This window comes from Falco biarmicus, chromosome 8 (genome assembly GCF_023638135.1).
Source record: "Falco biarmicus isolate bFalBia1 chromosome 8, bFalBia1.pri, whole genome shotgun sequence".
In the NCBI taxonomy this organism is placed as follows: domain Eukaryota; kingdom Metazoa; phylum Chordata; class Aves; order Falconiformes; family Falconidae; genus Falco; species Falco biarmicus.
Genome location: NC_079295.1, coordinates 21,262,580 through 21,279,209, shown reverse-complemented (window position 1 = coordinate 21,279,209; position 16,630 = coordinate 21,262,580). Strand labels below are relative to the sequence as shown.

At 44.2% G+C, this 16,630-nt stretch overlaps 1 protein-coding gene across 5 annotated transcripts in view; it reads left to right on the top strand.

The window, feature by feature from the left end:
• Window positions 1-243: 243 nt before the first annotated feature.
• Window positions 244-16,630, top strand: part of ITGA6 (integrin subunit alpha 6) — a 45,094-nt gene continuing 28,707 nt past the window's right edge. For 2 of the 5 annotated variants that reach the window (XM_056350054.1, XM_056350055.1), the window contains exon 1: window positions 2,009-2,237. In XM_056350054.1, the coding sequence (XP_056206029.1) occupies window positions 2,077-2,237 (161 nt within the window). In that variant the 5' untranslated portion in view covers window positions 2,009-2,076. Of the gene's footprint in view, window positions 263-2,007; window positions 2,238-2,888; window positions 2,908-16,630 lie in introns of those variants that run through there. The other 3 variants (XM_056350056.1, XM_056350059.1, XM_056350058.1) reach the window with 3 other exon arrangements.

Below are 16,630 nucleotides of genomic sequence, written 5' to 3'. Positions count from 1 at the left end.
CTCGTTATTATGCATAGCAGAGTGCTCACGCTTAATTGGTCATCGTACCTAATCTTGGTCCCTTTTTATACAGGGAATGGTACAAAAGAGGAATTCCTGAAGTATGTGTTAGTTATAGATAACCCACAGTGTGTTTGTTTTGGAGGAAGAGCAAAGGAAGGAAACTGACTTTTTTTAAAAAAAAAACCTTTTTTTTTTTTTTTTTTTCTCTCCTCATCCAGACCAAATGAAAATAGTACAAAATGATGAGAGACCATCCAAGGTAACTCTAAGCTGTTTGTGTGCAGTTCTGCTCCACCCTGTATACTGTCTATTTTTGTTGTTCCTGCTGTGGTCACTTGAGACAGGTTTTAATACAACTATGTCTTGGAATGCTTGTTACTGCATCTGGAGATGAGAAAACTCTCCCTTCAGCAGCCTCTGTGGATAACAACAAACAGGTACAGCATGCCCAGGCAGTGCTGGCTGGAGGGAGGGAGAAATCACATGAACCTAATGCACCAGTATCATTCTGATGGCTCTGGATGAAAGTATTTCTGTGACTCCTTACACAAGTTGTTGAGTACAAGCATGACTTAAAAAGTAACTATAGTTATTATGGGAGTATTATAAGCATGCAAATTTAAATGGTCCTGAAGGGCAAACTGCTAAGAGTTTGGTACAGACCTCGAAGCTGTTTTAAAAGACTTGTTTTCAAATCTTTACTAATTACTGTGAAATGTGGATTGTAGTAAGCCTACTTGTAATTAGTCTGGGACTGCTCCCTCTTATGGGTCCTTTAGTGAAACTGTTTATGCCAGTACAGTTTTCTGCTGTGGCAGTGACTGTGAAATGATTGAACACTGGATTAAGACTTTGAACGAGTTGGGCATGAAGAGCAAGCAGGGAAAGGACTCTTAGCAATAAATATCTGGGAGTTTAATTTAACAAAATGTTTTGTTTCCACATTAGATGCACGTTTCTGGTGCATTTTCCCCTTGCTTTTGATCAAGGGTGTTTTGGACTTGAGCCAAAGACTTGTCTATACACCGAGCTATCCTAGAGTAATTACTCTGGAGAAAGTAGCCTGGATTAACTCCATGGGAGCAGAGTATTGTTCCAGCAGCAGTTATTTCGAGTATCAACATATTTGAGTGCTGTCTGGATTGCTCTTTTCTCACTTACTCTGGAATCTGTGTGAGAAGCAAAGCTTCTCTCTTCATATCCTGGGTATTGGTAGGAAAGAACAGAGTCTCGCCATGCTACTTGGCATTCACGTGGTTTTAAAAACCTCGCATCCGCTTCCCTAAACCAGAGCACTAAACCAAGACCCTGTTACAGACAGCAAAACCTCTCTCTGGGGTGGATGGTGTGTGTTAAGGCATGCTTGCAAATACTCTTTTGGAGTTACGGGTGGATGCGTGAGATAAAATGATCTGGGATCCAAACCCACACATTGTTTCCAAACAATTAAAAGGTAGGGGTAAGAAATTCTCCGATCTGTCCAGAGACAGGAGATGCTGGAGGGAGGCGCTGGAGAAGACTTATGTAGACCAGAGCCTCTGTCCTTGTGTGCTGTCTGAAGACTCTGCAAAACAGAGACACGCACGCACTTTTTTTCCTTTTTCTCCTGGATGCGGTGTTTGGGAACGCGTACGCGAAGCACCTGTGCCCTGTGCCCACCGCTCCTCTGGCCGTGCCCCCGCTCCCGGTGCCGCAGGCTGGACCCGGCCCTCACCTGCGGCCGCGGCCCGCCCCCGCACGGCTGCGCCTACCGGCCTTGCCTGAGGGCAGCGCGAAGCCACGCGAGGCGGGCTTTCCCCCGCGGGCCGCGGGAGGCGGTCGGCGACCCCCGGGCGGGGCGGCGCCCTCGGCGGCCCTTCCCGGGGGACAGGGGGCCGCGCCCCGGGGGCATTTTGTGCCGCCCCCGCGGCGTGGGCGCCGGGGCTCCTCGGCGGGGCGCCGCCGCTCGGGGGCCGGGCAGCCCGCGGAGGGCGGGGCGGGGCGGGCTCCGTCACGGCGCGCGGGGCCGGCGCGGCACAACGGGCGCCCTCAGCGCGGGGAGCGGCGGCGGGTTCCCGTGGCCGGCGAGAGCAGATGGCGGCCGCGCTGCTCCTCTACCTGCCCCTCCTGCCCGGGCTGGCCGGCGCCTTCAACCTGGACACGGACAACGTGATCAGCTGGAGCGGGGAGGCGGGCAGCCTCTTCGGCTTCTCCCTGGCCATGCACCGGCAGCTGCAGCCGCAGGAGAAACGGCTGTAAGTGCTCCCGCGCCCCGCCTGGCGCCGTCCCGAGCCGCCCGCGGGGACTCTCCTCCCTTCCGCCGCCGCGGGACGCGGGCTGGGGCCGCCGGCCCGCACCTGGCGGCGGGGAGCGGGGCCGGGCGGCGAGCCGCCCCGCGGGGAGGGGTCGGGGGGCCCTCGGAGGGACGGGGCGGCACCTGCCGCGGCCCGCGGGGTGCTGCGGAGCCGCAGGCCGCCCGCAGGACGTGCGGGGGAGCGGGGTGCTGCCGCGCCCTGCTCGGTGGCCTGCGGGGGGCAGCGAGCGACAGCCGCGGTGGGGCACCCTCCCGCCTCGGCCGCCGCGCCCGTGCCCCGGGGGCGCGGGGGGGCTCCGCCGGTGCCCCAGGGCAGCCCCGGTGCGTGCCCGGGCTCTGGGGGTTGCTCTCCCCGTGCCCCCCCGCCCCGGGTAACGCGGGGCTGCGCTGCTCGAGGCGGAACCTGCCCGGCAGCGCGGGAGGGAGGTGGTGCGAGGAAATCGGGAAAAACAAGTCGATGTTGGTGGCGTGTAGGTAGGTGAACGCTGGGAACGTCCCTTGGGAAGCAAAGCAGGGCTCCTGTCAGGATCCTTGCCTCTTCGCGACCGTGTCTGAGCCGTGCTTCGCCCCACCCTGTCCAGCAGTGCTAGATGGAGCCTGTTTTACGTAAGGTATTGCTATTAAATAAACGTTCCTTCCCCAAACAGCTTTAATTCAAGGGAAGATAGGCCCATAATCCGTCCAGAGTTAATGGGAGAAGGAGGCTGGAAAGAAATGTTATCCTTCAGAAAGTTAGCTGGCAAACTTACAAGTCCCGTGGGCCCATTTTGCCCACGCTTGCGTTTTGTGTGATTTCATAGAAGCTGCACCATGTAAAGAGCATAAATCATAAATGCACACATTCCGCCTGCCATGGAGTAGACAAAACGACCCATGGTATCCCGCAGAACAAAATACAAACCTGTGAGCTCCTTTTCGGAGTTCTTTATCTTAATTCTTGACAGGATTACTCTTGCATCGGTCTTGTTTTAGTTTGCTAAGACAGCATCCCCTGAAGCTGGTTAGCTTCCCGTTGTATTGTCACTGGTTGGGTGAGTGTGGCAGAATATGCAGAGACAGAAAGCCAGTTACTGGGAAATCAGTAGAAACACAAGAGCGGTCACAGTATTCAAGCCGGTCTGCAATTTTGGGCTGAAATGCTTCAGACATTATTAGCATGAAAGTTCTGTATTGTATGTATAGTAAGTGCTTCCTCAGGCTATCCAAATCTGGGGACAGAGCAGAGCCAGATGCTATCTGCCTTGACATGGCTTTCTGAATCCAGGCTTTCATGAGCAGCAAGTATCTCTAACAGAGGCCAAACCAGACTGCATTTTATGGTGATGTATACGTTTCTGAGTACGAGATGTCTTCGCCATTTTAAACTCTATTCGTGAGTTTTAGCATAAAGAATTTGAGTGCTGCCCTGGGTAGTACTCATGGAATGAAAAATCACGCAAGCATGTTGTAGTCGCTTTGAGCATAATTTTTCCGTCTGAGAGGAATGTGTGGCTATAAGAGAATGAGACATGAAATGCGTTGAACTGTTAACTATCTTTCATAGGGATGGAAATGGGTTCAGCTTGCTCTAAGTTCTGTCCCATGAAACAGATGGGAGTTGGGGTGGGGAAACTTGAAGTGAAGCCTCTCATGCTAGGCTGCATGTGTCTATTAGATGAACAACATTGAACTAATACTGAATGATTTGTGTAATCTGTTCCACAGAAGCAGTTTCTGAATAGCTTGACTCTTTATAGGTGGAAAAAATGGTGTCTGCTGTGCAGATACTTGGTGAAGGTGAAAAGTTGTGGGAATGGATGTTGTACTGTGGTCTCCTGAGAAATGAGTATGTCTAATGCCTGTATGCTGCCCGTTATCTGTAACAGCAGGAATTTTAGTAGTTTGTTTTCAGGGGTGCAATACCTCTGCATTCCCCACTGCGTTTTTGTCTGTGTCATACCTCTACCGCAAAAGTTGTTTTATGTGCAGCTATCTTAGTCAGATAAAGTATTTAATTTACTCCCTCTTCTCAAATGGATACCAGCTTCAAAGCTCAGTTACAGTTTGAGTGTGAACACTGTTAAGTAGTTGCCAAAAATACACAAACCCGATTTCATAATTGAAACTTAATTAAAAGTGACACTTGGGTTCTCATCTGGCAGGGCCCCCCCCATTCAAAAAAACCCTGCCAACCCGAGCACACCTCTCATCTGGCAGGGACCCCCCATTCAAAAAAAACCCTGCCAACCTGAGCATTCCCTCACCTCTCTAATTTTACAAAATTAGAAGTGGATTGTAACAGACGTGCAAGATCAGTCAATCCTTGGAAAAAGAAGCAAAAGAGGGAAAGCAAAATATGCAAATTCTATTCAAGGGTTCTTTTAGTCTGTGGCTTGGAGCAAGACTTGGTAAAACAAAATAAATGATGTGTAATTTTTCTCTTGCCTCACTTAAGTGGTTCTTAAGTGAAATGGTTCCCCCTTCCTCACACTGGATGATTCAGTGTTAAAGACAGAGGTGGAGAATGTCTAGGAAGTGTGACAAATAAAGGTACAGCTGAAGCCTTTGGTTAAACATGGTATTTGCTTTTGATCACCTTTTTTCTTAGTCACAGGATACTGTAGATTGCATGTTGGCTTTGAATGGCAGTCTTTTCATTTGTTAGTGTTAGCTACTAATGCCATGTTTGCTAATGAGGAAATTACTTAATTCCCAATAGTATGGGTAGATGACTGTTCAGCTGCTTTAACTTCAATTGTAAGTGGTACTGTGGACTAGTAGCAGGATTTCATTTTTCTTTGTGAATGTCTTCAGGTGAGAAAAGTTGGAATGTTTGTCAGTTGGAGAGAAGAAAAAACCTTTATTAATTCACAGTGACTGAAAGTGGACTGCTAATGGCATGCAGGTGTGAAAGAAGCCAAATGCAATCTTTATGTGCATTGAGGGAGCATTAACTTTGGAGGTACTAGGGCAGCCTGCCTGGATTTCTGTGTACGGTTCTGATTTATTGTCAAGCACAGTGAATCAGGTAGCAGAAGAGGCTAACGGAGCTCTAAGAGAGCTGGGCTTGTTACTCTGTAAGATTGTTCTGTTTTTATTCTGTCGATATGATGAAAATAACGGATTTCTAGTTCTGCACCGAAATGGTGGCACAACAGCAGTGTGTTTTGTCTGCAGACTGGAAGAAGGTTTGTAACTTGGAGGGGCCCAAGACTCAGGGACAGCACGGCTATAGGAGTGTGGTTAAAGTGTAAGTAATCCTATGATGGAGGATGCAAGCATATCTAGCATCTGTAAATGGGGACTACACTTGCACACTATGTGTATGTGTGTATATATATATAAAAACTACTAGGTATGATAAATATGATAATAAATATTACTAGCTACTCACTATAGTGAGTACTGTACATATGCGTAATTTTATATATACAGAATATATATATAAAACTGATACATATGTGTACATACTCCATGTAAGTTGTCCGGCAGGTCCATTCCAGTCCTTTTTGCTTGTAATTCACAATGATTTAAGCAAATACCTTGAATTAGAACACAAACCCCAAGAATATCTGACTTTGTGTATAACTTTACTTGCAAGTAATTCTGATATTATTTTCAGCAGAAGTATGGGGCTGAATTCACATAGGCATCTTGTTACTATTTCAGGCAAAAAAGAATGAGAGTGTAGTAATCAACATTCAAGGTCTTCTCATCAGCTGAAAAGCTGTGTGGTTGAAAGCTGTGGATGGGCGCTTTACGTCAGGACTGTGCTGACCATTAGCAGCAGTAAAGTCCTAAAAATTGCAGTATCTACTGAAATTTTTAGTTGTGACAGGTTTTGCTGATACTGCATATCTCTGCTGTGAGCTGTTGTATCAATATGCCACAGAGTTGCCTTAGGTCAGCCAGGCTGCTGACATTGCTCGGCTGCTGCAGTGCATCCTCAGTGGCATTTAGCCAGTATTTCTGTGTCGACTGAGGGCTTGTGCTCTTAGACACTGCTCCAGCAGCAAAAGAGCTGGATTATGCTGGTCTGCAGTGGAAAATGACAATTTCTGCTTGCAGGGGTGGTGTAGTGTAATTCAAGGTTCAGGTAGACTGAATGAATAAAGTGCATATGTACATCTTCGGGATTTAATAATAATGCTGGTCTTTTTGTCTAATTGACAAAAGCACTAACTAAGGATTTATTATTACTTTTCTTTTTTTTTTAAGACTGTCCTTACCGTCTCATTGCACTTAGCTTTCCACCCCCCCGCCCCTTGAGTGCCTGTTTTTGTTTATGCAAGCTATTCTTGGATAACCTGCTTAGCATGCTTGATTGCTTTCTCAGTTTGTGATAGTAGAGGAGTTTGTCTATGTTCAAGATAGATGTCCTGTGGCAAAGGTCAGGATCAAATGAAGTTGGGAATGAGGAGGGAGGAGTAGTTTAAGATTTTTGAAAAGTAGATCCATCATACTAATACTATGGGTGAAAGAAGTGAGAAGATAAATTCACGTTGCATGAGAGGGAAGATTATGGAATTGCTATAGGTGGAGTCAAACTGCAGAAGGCAAGCTTTTTCCCAATGCTAAGTCTGAGTTGTGCTGTGGGTTATCTGCGGCAGAGACACAGCTGACAGGTTTACAGGTCAGGTATACAAAAGATTGGAAACTCTCTCACCTAATTGTCACTGACTCCCATTCTTGCAGGTGGAAAAAGTCAACATCTTTATCTTTGGATGGTTTTGGGTTTTTTTTTTTGTTTTCCTCAAAGGAACAGGAAAGAATTGTGCGCTTCATCCTGCAGAACTCTGCTAAGGCAAGAAGGATGAAATGGAGCTCATCATCAGCTCAGATATGGACTAGGAAGTTGCACTAGTGTAACCACTTCCATCAGTGTAGAAAAAGAGCGCACCCTGCAAAGCACTAGTGAAGTCACAGGTTGTACAGCAAAAACATGCATCTGCTAGGACAGTTTAGTGCAGGTGGCTGTAAAAAGGCAGGAAAGATATGCTACAGTACAGTGCTGTTGGCTCTGTGGGTTCACAGGTTCAGCTTCACTGTAGCATCAACTGGTGTGACAGATGTTCATAGTGTAAAGCTATCCTTCCCACACAGTAAGTCGCAAACCTCTTGTCCCAGTCCTCCATCCTCTTGAGAAACTTGTTTTCCAAGAGGTCTTATGCTTTTCAGGTAACTTTTTTTCTATGGTCACCTGTAAGTTCATAAGAATCTTAAATCATGCTGTGGTAGATGTGTTAATTTTGTTAATAACACCAGCATAAGAAAAGTAATTGCTATGCTAGTGGGAGCTTTCGATGAGTAAGGAGTGTAGCATATGTCTTTTGTCAGCAGTGATGATAAATGGCCTTATGTGCAGACTCCAGCTTTGAGAAGCAGCCTAGGCTATCAGCTTCAATTACAGCTCATAAAATTGTTATGCTTTTACTGGAAGATGCTTGTACTTGATACAGCTCCTTGGTTTCATAGCTTTTTGTTTTTACCTATGCCGAGTCTCATCACTAAATCAGTTTCTAATGTAAGAGGTACCATGTCTTTGCATTTACATTTCCAGGGTAGAGGTGATGACAAGTTGAGAAGCATTTTGGCTTATGCTTTCTTATTTTTAAATGTCTCAATAGATATGAATGGAAATTCATGGAGGCATAAATTCTTCTCTCTTCAGGCTGTGCATTTGGAAAGAGAAGGGTATTCAGTAAGCTGCTACTCTGTGTAAAACATGGACCTACCAAGCCATTCCAAGAACATTAAAGTATAAGTGATGGCTCAATTAACCAAAATTGCTTTGAATTCATCTAGTCCAAGTCTGTTGTACTCATCCCTGTAAAAGGATGGAATTTATACCAGGTAGTTCTTAAATATTAGGGTGTAAATCAACCCTGATGAACACAGCATATGCAAGCCCAGTGAGCTCAAAGTATTAGACACATCTTGGAAATAGTTCAAAAACTTAATCTTGCATTCTCTAAAACTAGCAAGGTTAAAACAGTGTAACTGGAACAAAATAACACAATGCAGGCAAGGACGGACCTTGATCTCAGGAAGGAGGAGAAAGGCTTTTTTCTCATTACTGAAGTGAATGAAAACTAGTGAACTACATAAAGTATGAGTTAAGGACAAAGGAAAAGCATTCTTCTTACAAGTTGCGTTCTTCAGCACGGGCTGTGGGTCCTGACAACTCTGCTTAATGACGCCTGAAGGCTGGGCAGAAAAGTGTTGGGTGGAGGGCTCACAGCTGGAAAGACCAGCACCTATTCTCTTGCTTTTTGAACTAAGCTGATGCAGACACACGCAGATGGGCAAAGTGGACATGTCCGTGTGTATGTCTGACATAAAGCCTTCAATGAAACTGCGAGGTGTTCCATTGTGAAAAGGACTTGTAGTCAGTGTTTGCTCTAAATATTGAGGAAGTAGAAGTCATCTTACACCCTCTTAGTCTGACCTGTAGTTGGATTTGAGAACTGTAGTTCAAAGTTGGATGGGCTAAAATGTGTTTGAAGAGCATAAACACTTGCCATCGAAAACCTGAGGTGGGAGGGAGCTGGAGAAGCGTTTTCTGCAGTTCCCTTCGTGCAGTGAGGGGTGGGGTGAGTCTGCTGTGTGTGTGCTCTGCCCTGGTTCTCAGCAGTGTGGGCTGAAGCTGAGCGAAGAATCGAGGCTCTCTGTCGCTGGCATCCCGAAAGCTTCAGCTGGCAGACAGCTGTGTGAAGCTCATTGCTGTCCTGATACTATGGACTGACTGGCACAAGAAAATTTATAGTGCTCTTTAGACTTAAAATGTGACCCCATCAGCTACAGAAGGGTAGAAAGTGAGGGAGACTGAATATTGATCAAGGTGCAGAGGTGTCGAGTGAACCGTTCAAGTATCTCATACACCACATAAGGCCTGCTTTCTGTGTGCTGCTCTCTTCCAGAGCAGCAGGATTTTGAACAGATGTGCTAGCAGTCCTTCTGCAACAGGGACACTAAAGGGACCACTGTATCGTTAACATTATTTATGAGTTAGAATCTTAAAATTTAGCGTTTTTATTGAGGACATAGTTTTCCTTCGGTTTCTGTTTTTGTTTTCCAAATTTTCTGAGGTCTTGAGAGCAGTGAAGAGCTTTCAGACAGGTGTGTGCAGACAGATACGTGCCTGTAGTATTGGGCACAGAGGCACAGCTGCATTGGAATTATTAAGGGAAGATATGCTACAATTTCTGTATGAGTTTCACTCTTGTGCGTGGCTACTTTGATGGTGAATAAGACTCTTTAAGCTGGCATATACTTAAAGAATAAACTGTAAGGCAATGCTACCATCAGGTATGGATACATCTTCATCCAGGTGTGGAGCTTCAGGTACTGCACTGTCCGCTGTTGAAAATACCATTCACCTGTGCAGAGTCAGAATTAATCCCTTGTTTTGTTACAATCTAGTAGAAAAGTGGCTTGTACTCTGGCAGGAAATAGTAGTGTGTGTTTTATCTTCTTCAGAAATACTGGCTAACCCCATCAGTCTGCATCGGGACTATTTGATGGATCTGATCTGTAACTGTGCAAGAGAAATGTAAATCTTTGTGGTGTGACTGTCAAATTAAGTGTTTCTATTTAATTAAACATTTTGTTTTTTTAAGTTTCTGAGAAGTCTCTTTATATTGACTGCCCTTTAATAAATATTCTGCAGTTGTGTATGCTCTTTCATCCAAATTATCTTATTTACTTAACGGTAAAATAGAAATGAAGAGAAGCACAAAATCACTATTACGATGCTTGCTAAGATAAATGCAGTTTTCTGTGTAGTATATGTTGCTAATGCTGCTAATGTTAATTTGTAAATAACAACGAAAAACGTAAGCAGAGGCAGGACAGGTAGGTTGGCTTCATGTCTCAATGTTTTTGTCTAAAAGGATAACAAGCAGAGAGGAATGGTTTACTGATCTAATTTGTTGCTGTCTGGGTTCTCCACAATTGGGTTGCCTGGCAGGGCATGGGCAGGGGCCATTCTTTTCTCCTCTGCTAAAACTACTCAAAACCTTTTCCGTGTGCCAGAGTAACTCAGTTTTGTAAGGAATGCAATCTGGTAAGTTTTCATAGGAGAGACCTCATCCATTTTCAGAAGAACTGCTGTTCAAAATCAGCTGTTGTTCAGTGTTTCAGAAGTAGCCTGGGGCTGGATGAATCATTCTAGCCAAACTGTAAAAATGGCATGTTTTGGGGACACACTCTGCAGAAAGGTCAAGAATGAGGTAGGGTGTTGGGCAAATGGCTATTTAAAAACAAGTACGCAAAAATCCATATTATTGAATGAGCAGATGGTGGTCTGTACTGTGAAACTTGAGCTGGAAAATTAACACCTCAGTGGTATTTAACAAGGGTAGGTACAATAAGAGGCATAAGAATATTTGAAGAGAGAACTATACAGGATGGTCTGGAAAATTGAATAATTCATTTATTAGCATTGGATATTGTTGATTGTGATATATGTAAGCAAGTTGCTGCTTTGAAAGTAATAGCAGAAGAATATAGCCTAGAAAAGCTATGTGAATGTGGAAAAAAAGTCTCCCTTCCATTTTTAAGGGAATTATTTGGTGTATTAAAAGTAAATGAACCAAACCATAGGTTAATAAAGCTCATTTTGCAATCTTAGCATAAGATATATTTTATTCTTGGGAAAATGCACTTCCTTTGCTTTTAAGGTATCGCGAATATCGCATTTTCTAAGACTATTTTGAGAATTCCACAACTGTTGCTTTGGAAAAGAGAATTGCAGTTTTGTTGGTTTAGTTTAAAGAGCGGGCCAAATGTGTTCTGCCGTGAAGTACCTGAGATTAGACTTTTGTATGAAAACGGCAGCAAAAAGTACTCGTTCTTGCATTGTGATTTTTGGAGTATTTGCTAGTATGGACTGACTGTTTTTGGCTCCTGTTGGAGCATTGGCTGTTTTTCTCATTTCCTCTTACATCCTTGTATCCAAAAATATGTAATTTCCTAATACTGATTTCCTTTAAGCAGTTGTACTAATGTGCGGGAAGGTGTTTTGGCTGTGTTTGGAAGGGAGAAGTTCTGCAGTATCAAGAATAAAAGCAAGAGGCGTTCGTGGGATGCTCCCTGTCCAGATGCTGTCTACAGCATAAAAGTGTACTGGAGGCCCTCCAGGGTAACACGTACAGATCCTGCACTGGATTTCACTGGCAGCTAGGTTGCTTCTAGGTTACTTTACCACTGTATTCTTCGCATTTGTTTTCTACTTTCAAGGACTTTGGAGATCTTTTAAGAAATAAGGATTAGCAAATACGAATGATCAGCATTGTTGTTGTCTGTTGATAGTGTTCACAGAACAACAGACTTTCTTACAGAGACTTGAGTGTCGTTTCCTATTTAGTGAAGATGACAGTTTTCCAAATGGAGCTAAATGTGCTTAGCATCTGCAGTTTTCAGTGGGCATTGTTACTGTCCTCAAAAGCAGGTCTATTAAATATATCTTTAAAAAACAAAGCAAAACAGGATTGCATATATGCTGGGAACAACTCACCCCTGTAATGCCTGAGGTTGTTTGCTCAGCAGCACATGCCTGGGTCAAAGGTCTGAGGGAAATTCATGTTTATCCTGGAAGTGCTCAGAAGTGGCAGCCAGCTGTTGCTGATAGCAGCAGGCACATTATCATTGTGGGTAGCTGAATTTTCTGTGTCCTCTTTTCTCATAGCTCTTTTCACGTCACTCTTACAAGAGAGTTACAAAGATTGCTTACCCTTGCACTTTGTCATTGGTGCTACTGAAGCTGCACAGTGGTTAAACCTGCTGGGTCTTAGACCTTAGCAATGTCTAGCGGAGTGTATGAAAAGAGATCACAGCTCATGTCTAATTATCTATGTTTGTTTAGTGTGAAAAAAACCTTAAGTGAAACCCACAGTATTTTCTTGGCCAAATATGCTGAAATAAATTTGGTATTTTTTCTTATATAGCCAACTCCTGTAGCTGCTACTTACAAATACGGCATAATTATGCAAGCCCCTGTAAACTTTTCATCTATTCAACTTATTTTTCTGCTAGAGGAATGTTTGATAATTATGTGGTATGGCCCCAGAATATTGCTGAAGAAGTAGGTTTCTTCCCTCTTCCTAGCCAAGCTATGTTCCTGCCTATAGTAGAAGAATACTTTTGTTGTTTTCAGATCAGATGCAGTCCTAGTAATAGCTGCAATACCGTTGGCACAACTCTCAGCCTACAGGAACACAGGGTGTTAAAATTACTTGAAAACAATTAATTCCAGGTTCTGCTCAAGTGAGAATGTAGGCAGTGGTGAAAAATGGAAAAAAAAAAAAAAGTACGTGTGAGGGGAAGCATGTAAAAATTAAGCATGTGTGCATGTGGAGGGGGAGTGGTATATAGTGGAAGAGAATGCAGTGGGGTTTTTGGCATAGTCTCAAATTCAAGCTATTTTGCAAACAGAAGAATCTTGTTCTTAGGTTTTGCAGGCTGGTTGAAATTCTCAGTTTGTACATTCCTGCTCATGGTAAAATATAATTGCTACTTCTTCCACAAATGTGGAAAAGTTTCTTGTGAATATATGATATATTTCTGTTCATGTATTTGATCACTATTTTGATGTCTTCATGGAATGTAAAAAGACTCCATAAGTGTCCCAATTGCATGGGCATTTGTATGACTTGATTCTCCTAAGACAGTACCTTATCGGAGTGATGTTCTCCCAAGTGGTTTGAATGCCTGTGTTTTCAGTTAATTTGAAGCAGCGGTGGGACTGTGTGTCAGTACATGTACCCAGTGACACATCTGCCTTTGTCATTAAGTTCATGGCTTGAAGAAAAGCCTTACTCAAACTGTGGATCCTGTTATAGGCATTTAACCCAGGGCTGTGATGGCTTTAAGACTGAAAGAATAATTTGAACGGTGCTTTAGCATGCAAATGACTTGGTCGACTGTTGAAGTGTGTGTTTGCTGGCTATTTGTGTACTCATTCTCGGAAACGTTTATTAGGGATTACGTTTCAGGAAGCTACGTGCCTTTCCTACACGTGTGGAGTTCTTTAGCTTGTTCCTGCAGGCTGTGTCTCTGTGGTGCCATGGGCTTGTGTTGGCAGCTGTGAGGGCACAGCTTAGCTCAGAGCGTGGTGGGAGCGCGCTTTTCACTGGGGCTCTGGCTGGCAAGTTTTAGTTGAATGCGATGAACTACTTTTGCTCAGATGGTGAATCTGCCAAAGTCACGTATTACCATTTCTGTGGTTGTGTATCTAGTGCAGGAGATTTGTACCTGTCTTGTTTTCCCCCTGAGTTCAGAGGGAGAAGGCGGTTAAGCATCTGGAAGAGAAGGAGCAGGAGGAGTCTCATAAATGGGATGCACTGTGGGACTGTGGGATTAGTTGCTGTAGCATGTTGTATTGCTCATAGATTCCACTGTGGAATGTCTGTCCCTCTTACTGTACTTCTTTCATGCCTTTTAATGGTTTAATTATGGTCATAAATGAAATAGATGCACTTCTTTCAGTGAAGGAAACGGGAATGACATTTCAACCCAAATATTTGTTTTGCACTGTATTAAAACTGTAGGGTTTTTTAAATGGCGTTTGGTATGTTGGTGAACAGTATATGCCTGTTACGGTTGTTACCTCTAACAAGTAGTACCTTCAAATACTGACTGGGAGCACTGCGCTTTCAGATGGCTTTTTTGGAGAAGGAAAAAAGTCTGAGCAACTGTTTCCATATTTTGATGACTTCCATGTTTGTTTTCTAAAACATGTAACATGCAGCTGGTAGATGATGTGATACTCCTTTTGTTTTCCATGAACTTTCAATGGAGATGGCATGTGTAGTGGGGGTACAGAGACCTGCAAATGTGAAGAAGTTCAAATTTGAATTCAGAGGTTTTCTGTGGCATGAATGGCCAGCAGCCCAGGTGCAGGAGGCAGGAATTCCTGATTTCTGTCATGTGCTTGCTTACTTGAGCCTGCAGAGTGAGCGTGTCCACAGAACCACAGCGCTAACTCACCTGTATGGTCAGTGCCAGCATCCACTTCGTCACAGCCTGTTCTGTGGCCAGAGCTGGGGCAGCGGTGGTGGGCCAGGGCCATGGTGTGTGCGGGCTGTGGCGTGAGAGCAAGATTGCGGTATGGGGGCAGCAGGGACGGGCAGTTATTCTTTCTTTGCAGGTAGCCAGGGACTGCAGGGTCACCTCTGCTTTGTTGCAGCTGCCCTTGCTCGCTTGTCCTGCCTGCCTGGGCTGGCACCCGACTGCCGCTGCTGCCCGCTGGGCAGTGGCAGGGCTGTGCCCAGCTGGTGTGGCGGGACCCGCGCAGTGGCAGCGAGCCTGAGGCAGGCATGGCAGCTGTGGGCCAGAGGGGCTGGGGCCTCTGCTCTCCAGTTTGTTCCGTGAAATGGTGCGCTTGTCGTTCCTTTAGTTAAACCCCATGTTGTTATAAGAGGATTTCATGTAGTAACAGGCACTGCTGTGTTAGAAGAGCTGAGTGGAAATCCCTTTGACATTATTTCTTCCATAAGTTTATTGTAGATTAATTATAAAACTGCCTAATACATGTTTTACAGTATCACTTCATGCTGAAGTCTGTTTCTGGCACGGATGTGGTTCCTTCTTTTAAATCTGAAGGAATGTATAGTGTGTAAGGGAGAAATTAAAACTGTATTATACAGGTTTCACTTGCTATTTGACAGTATGAAAAATGTGAGTTATCTCCTGGTTATAGCCAGAGAGTGGCATCTGAAATGGAAACTGTATTTTTGAAACATGACTTTGGAGCAGACTGTACCACTTCTTGTAAGAAAAGTGCTTTCTGCTAATGAAGATGAGATCTGCAAAACCTATTTGAAATCCTTGGAGGCTGGGCTCTGGACTGTTAGGGGAAAGGGTTTATTTTTCCATGTGACTTTCAGAAAGTCAGTTATAAGTGGCCTTTCCAGAACAACAGGTATCTTTGTAGTTCCAGTTTTGCTTTGTAGTACCTTGCCCCTCATCCTTATGCTGCTTTTGACTTCTTTTCCCAGCCTCTGTCATAATCCCTTTCCTAAATAAGGCAGAACAAATAAAATGAAAATCATAATCCTTCAAGTGCCAAGCCTCCAGGCAACAGAGATTAGTGGTGTACTTGGCCATGGCTTTGGACTGGTAGTTGGAAAATGTAACTATGGAGTAGCAGATAAGGAGAATCACCTTAAAATAGCTGTTAACAGGCTGGCAGTGATGGGTATCTCTGTAAAAAGTGTCACAGACAAGTCCCCTGCTGACACAGTTACTGCCTGTATTTTTCTGGGAGTTTTTTTTTTTTTTTTTTTTTTTTTGAGAATTCCAGTCCCATGGTTTAGCTCCTGTTTCCATTAGCAGCCCAAGTGTACGGAACAATCTCTCTGTGCTAATTAGTCCGTGGTGTTCCTTGTCCTGTGACTTGCTTCTCTTTTGAGAAGCTAAATCCAGGCATGAAGCAGAGGTGGTGCCAGCAGTATTCAAACAGAGCGTCTGTCCCATTGACCACCTTCAGTTATGTTTAGATATTGTGGGGATTAAGGTGTTCCTGTCCTCCCCATTGGTCAAGTTTAAAAACTGTTGAGACCAAACCAGTGCAGAGGACTGAAAATACAGCTCAAACGGAGGGCTCTAGATGTCCACGTTGAGATCAGGGGTCTGTGCCTGAAGGTTTAAAACATTTAATAGACAATTAGTGACGGGTGATTTGGTAGTAAAATTTGATCTAAATATGAGTTAGTGGTAGTTACTCTCATTTCTTCATTTTGTTAATCCATTGAAAATCTTTGCAAGCAGGTACTGGGAGTGTGAGGAGAAAAGGATACAGGGGTCTATCTATCTGTCAGGTCAGGGGTAGAAGAAGTTTCATAGCATTTAGCTTTATCACTTTCCAGATTTGCTCCCCATGTGTGTATGGGGTCTTTCTGAAAACAGAGTGAAGCGTACAATCTGCAGTGGCAGCATTGTTACCTGAGAACAGGAACCCTGAATTGAAAATTTGTGCTCAATGAAGTTTGCAAAGTTGGAATTTATTTACACCACTATTTTATTCTGCCTGTATGTGGAAACGGCTAGTGGTTTGTTACCCAGAAACACTTTCAGTGATTTCTGTGCCAATCTGTTAAAGCTCAGAGCTGGCATTAGTGATGTGATGCTGTTACTTTTAAAGAAAGGATGGCAAAGACATGGTGCCTTGTTTGGGGTAGAAGATATGTGGAAAAGTAAAGAATTTGAGGAATGAAGAAAGCTTTGGGAGGTAGCGGGGTATCAGAGCTCAGTGCAGGCTGTGGTATTTTTTGTATTTGTTTAAATAAAAATGTAATTTACTCAATGGAACCCTCTTTGATGAACAGGATTCGCTTTCAAAAAGAGTTGAAGATA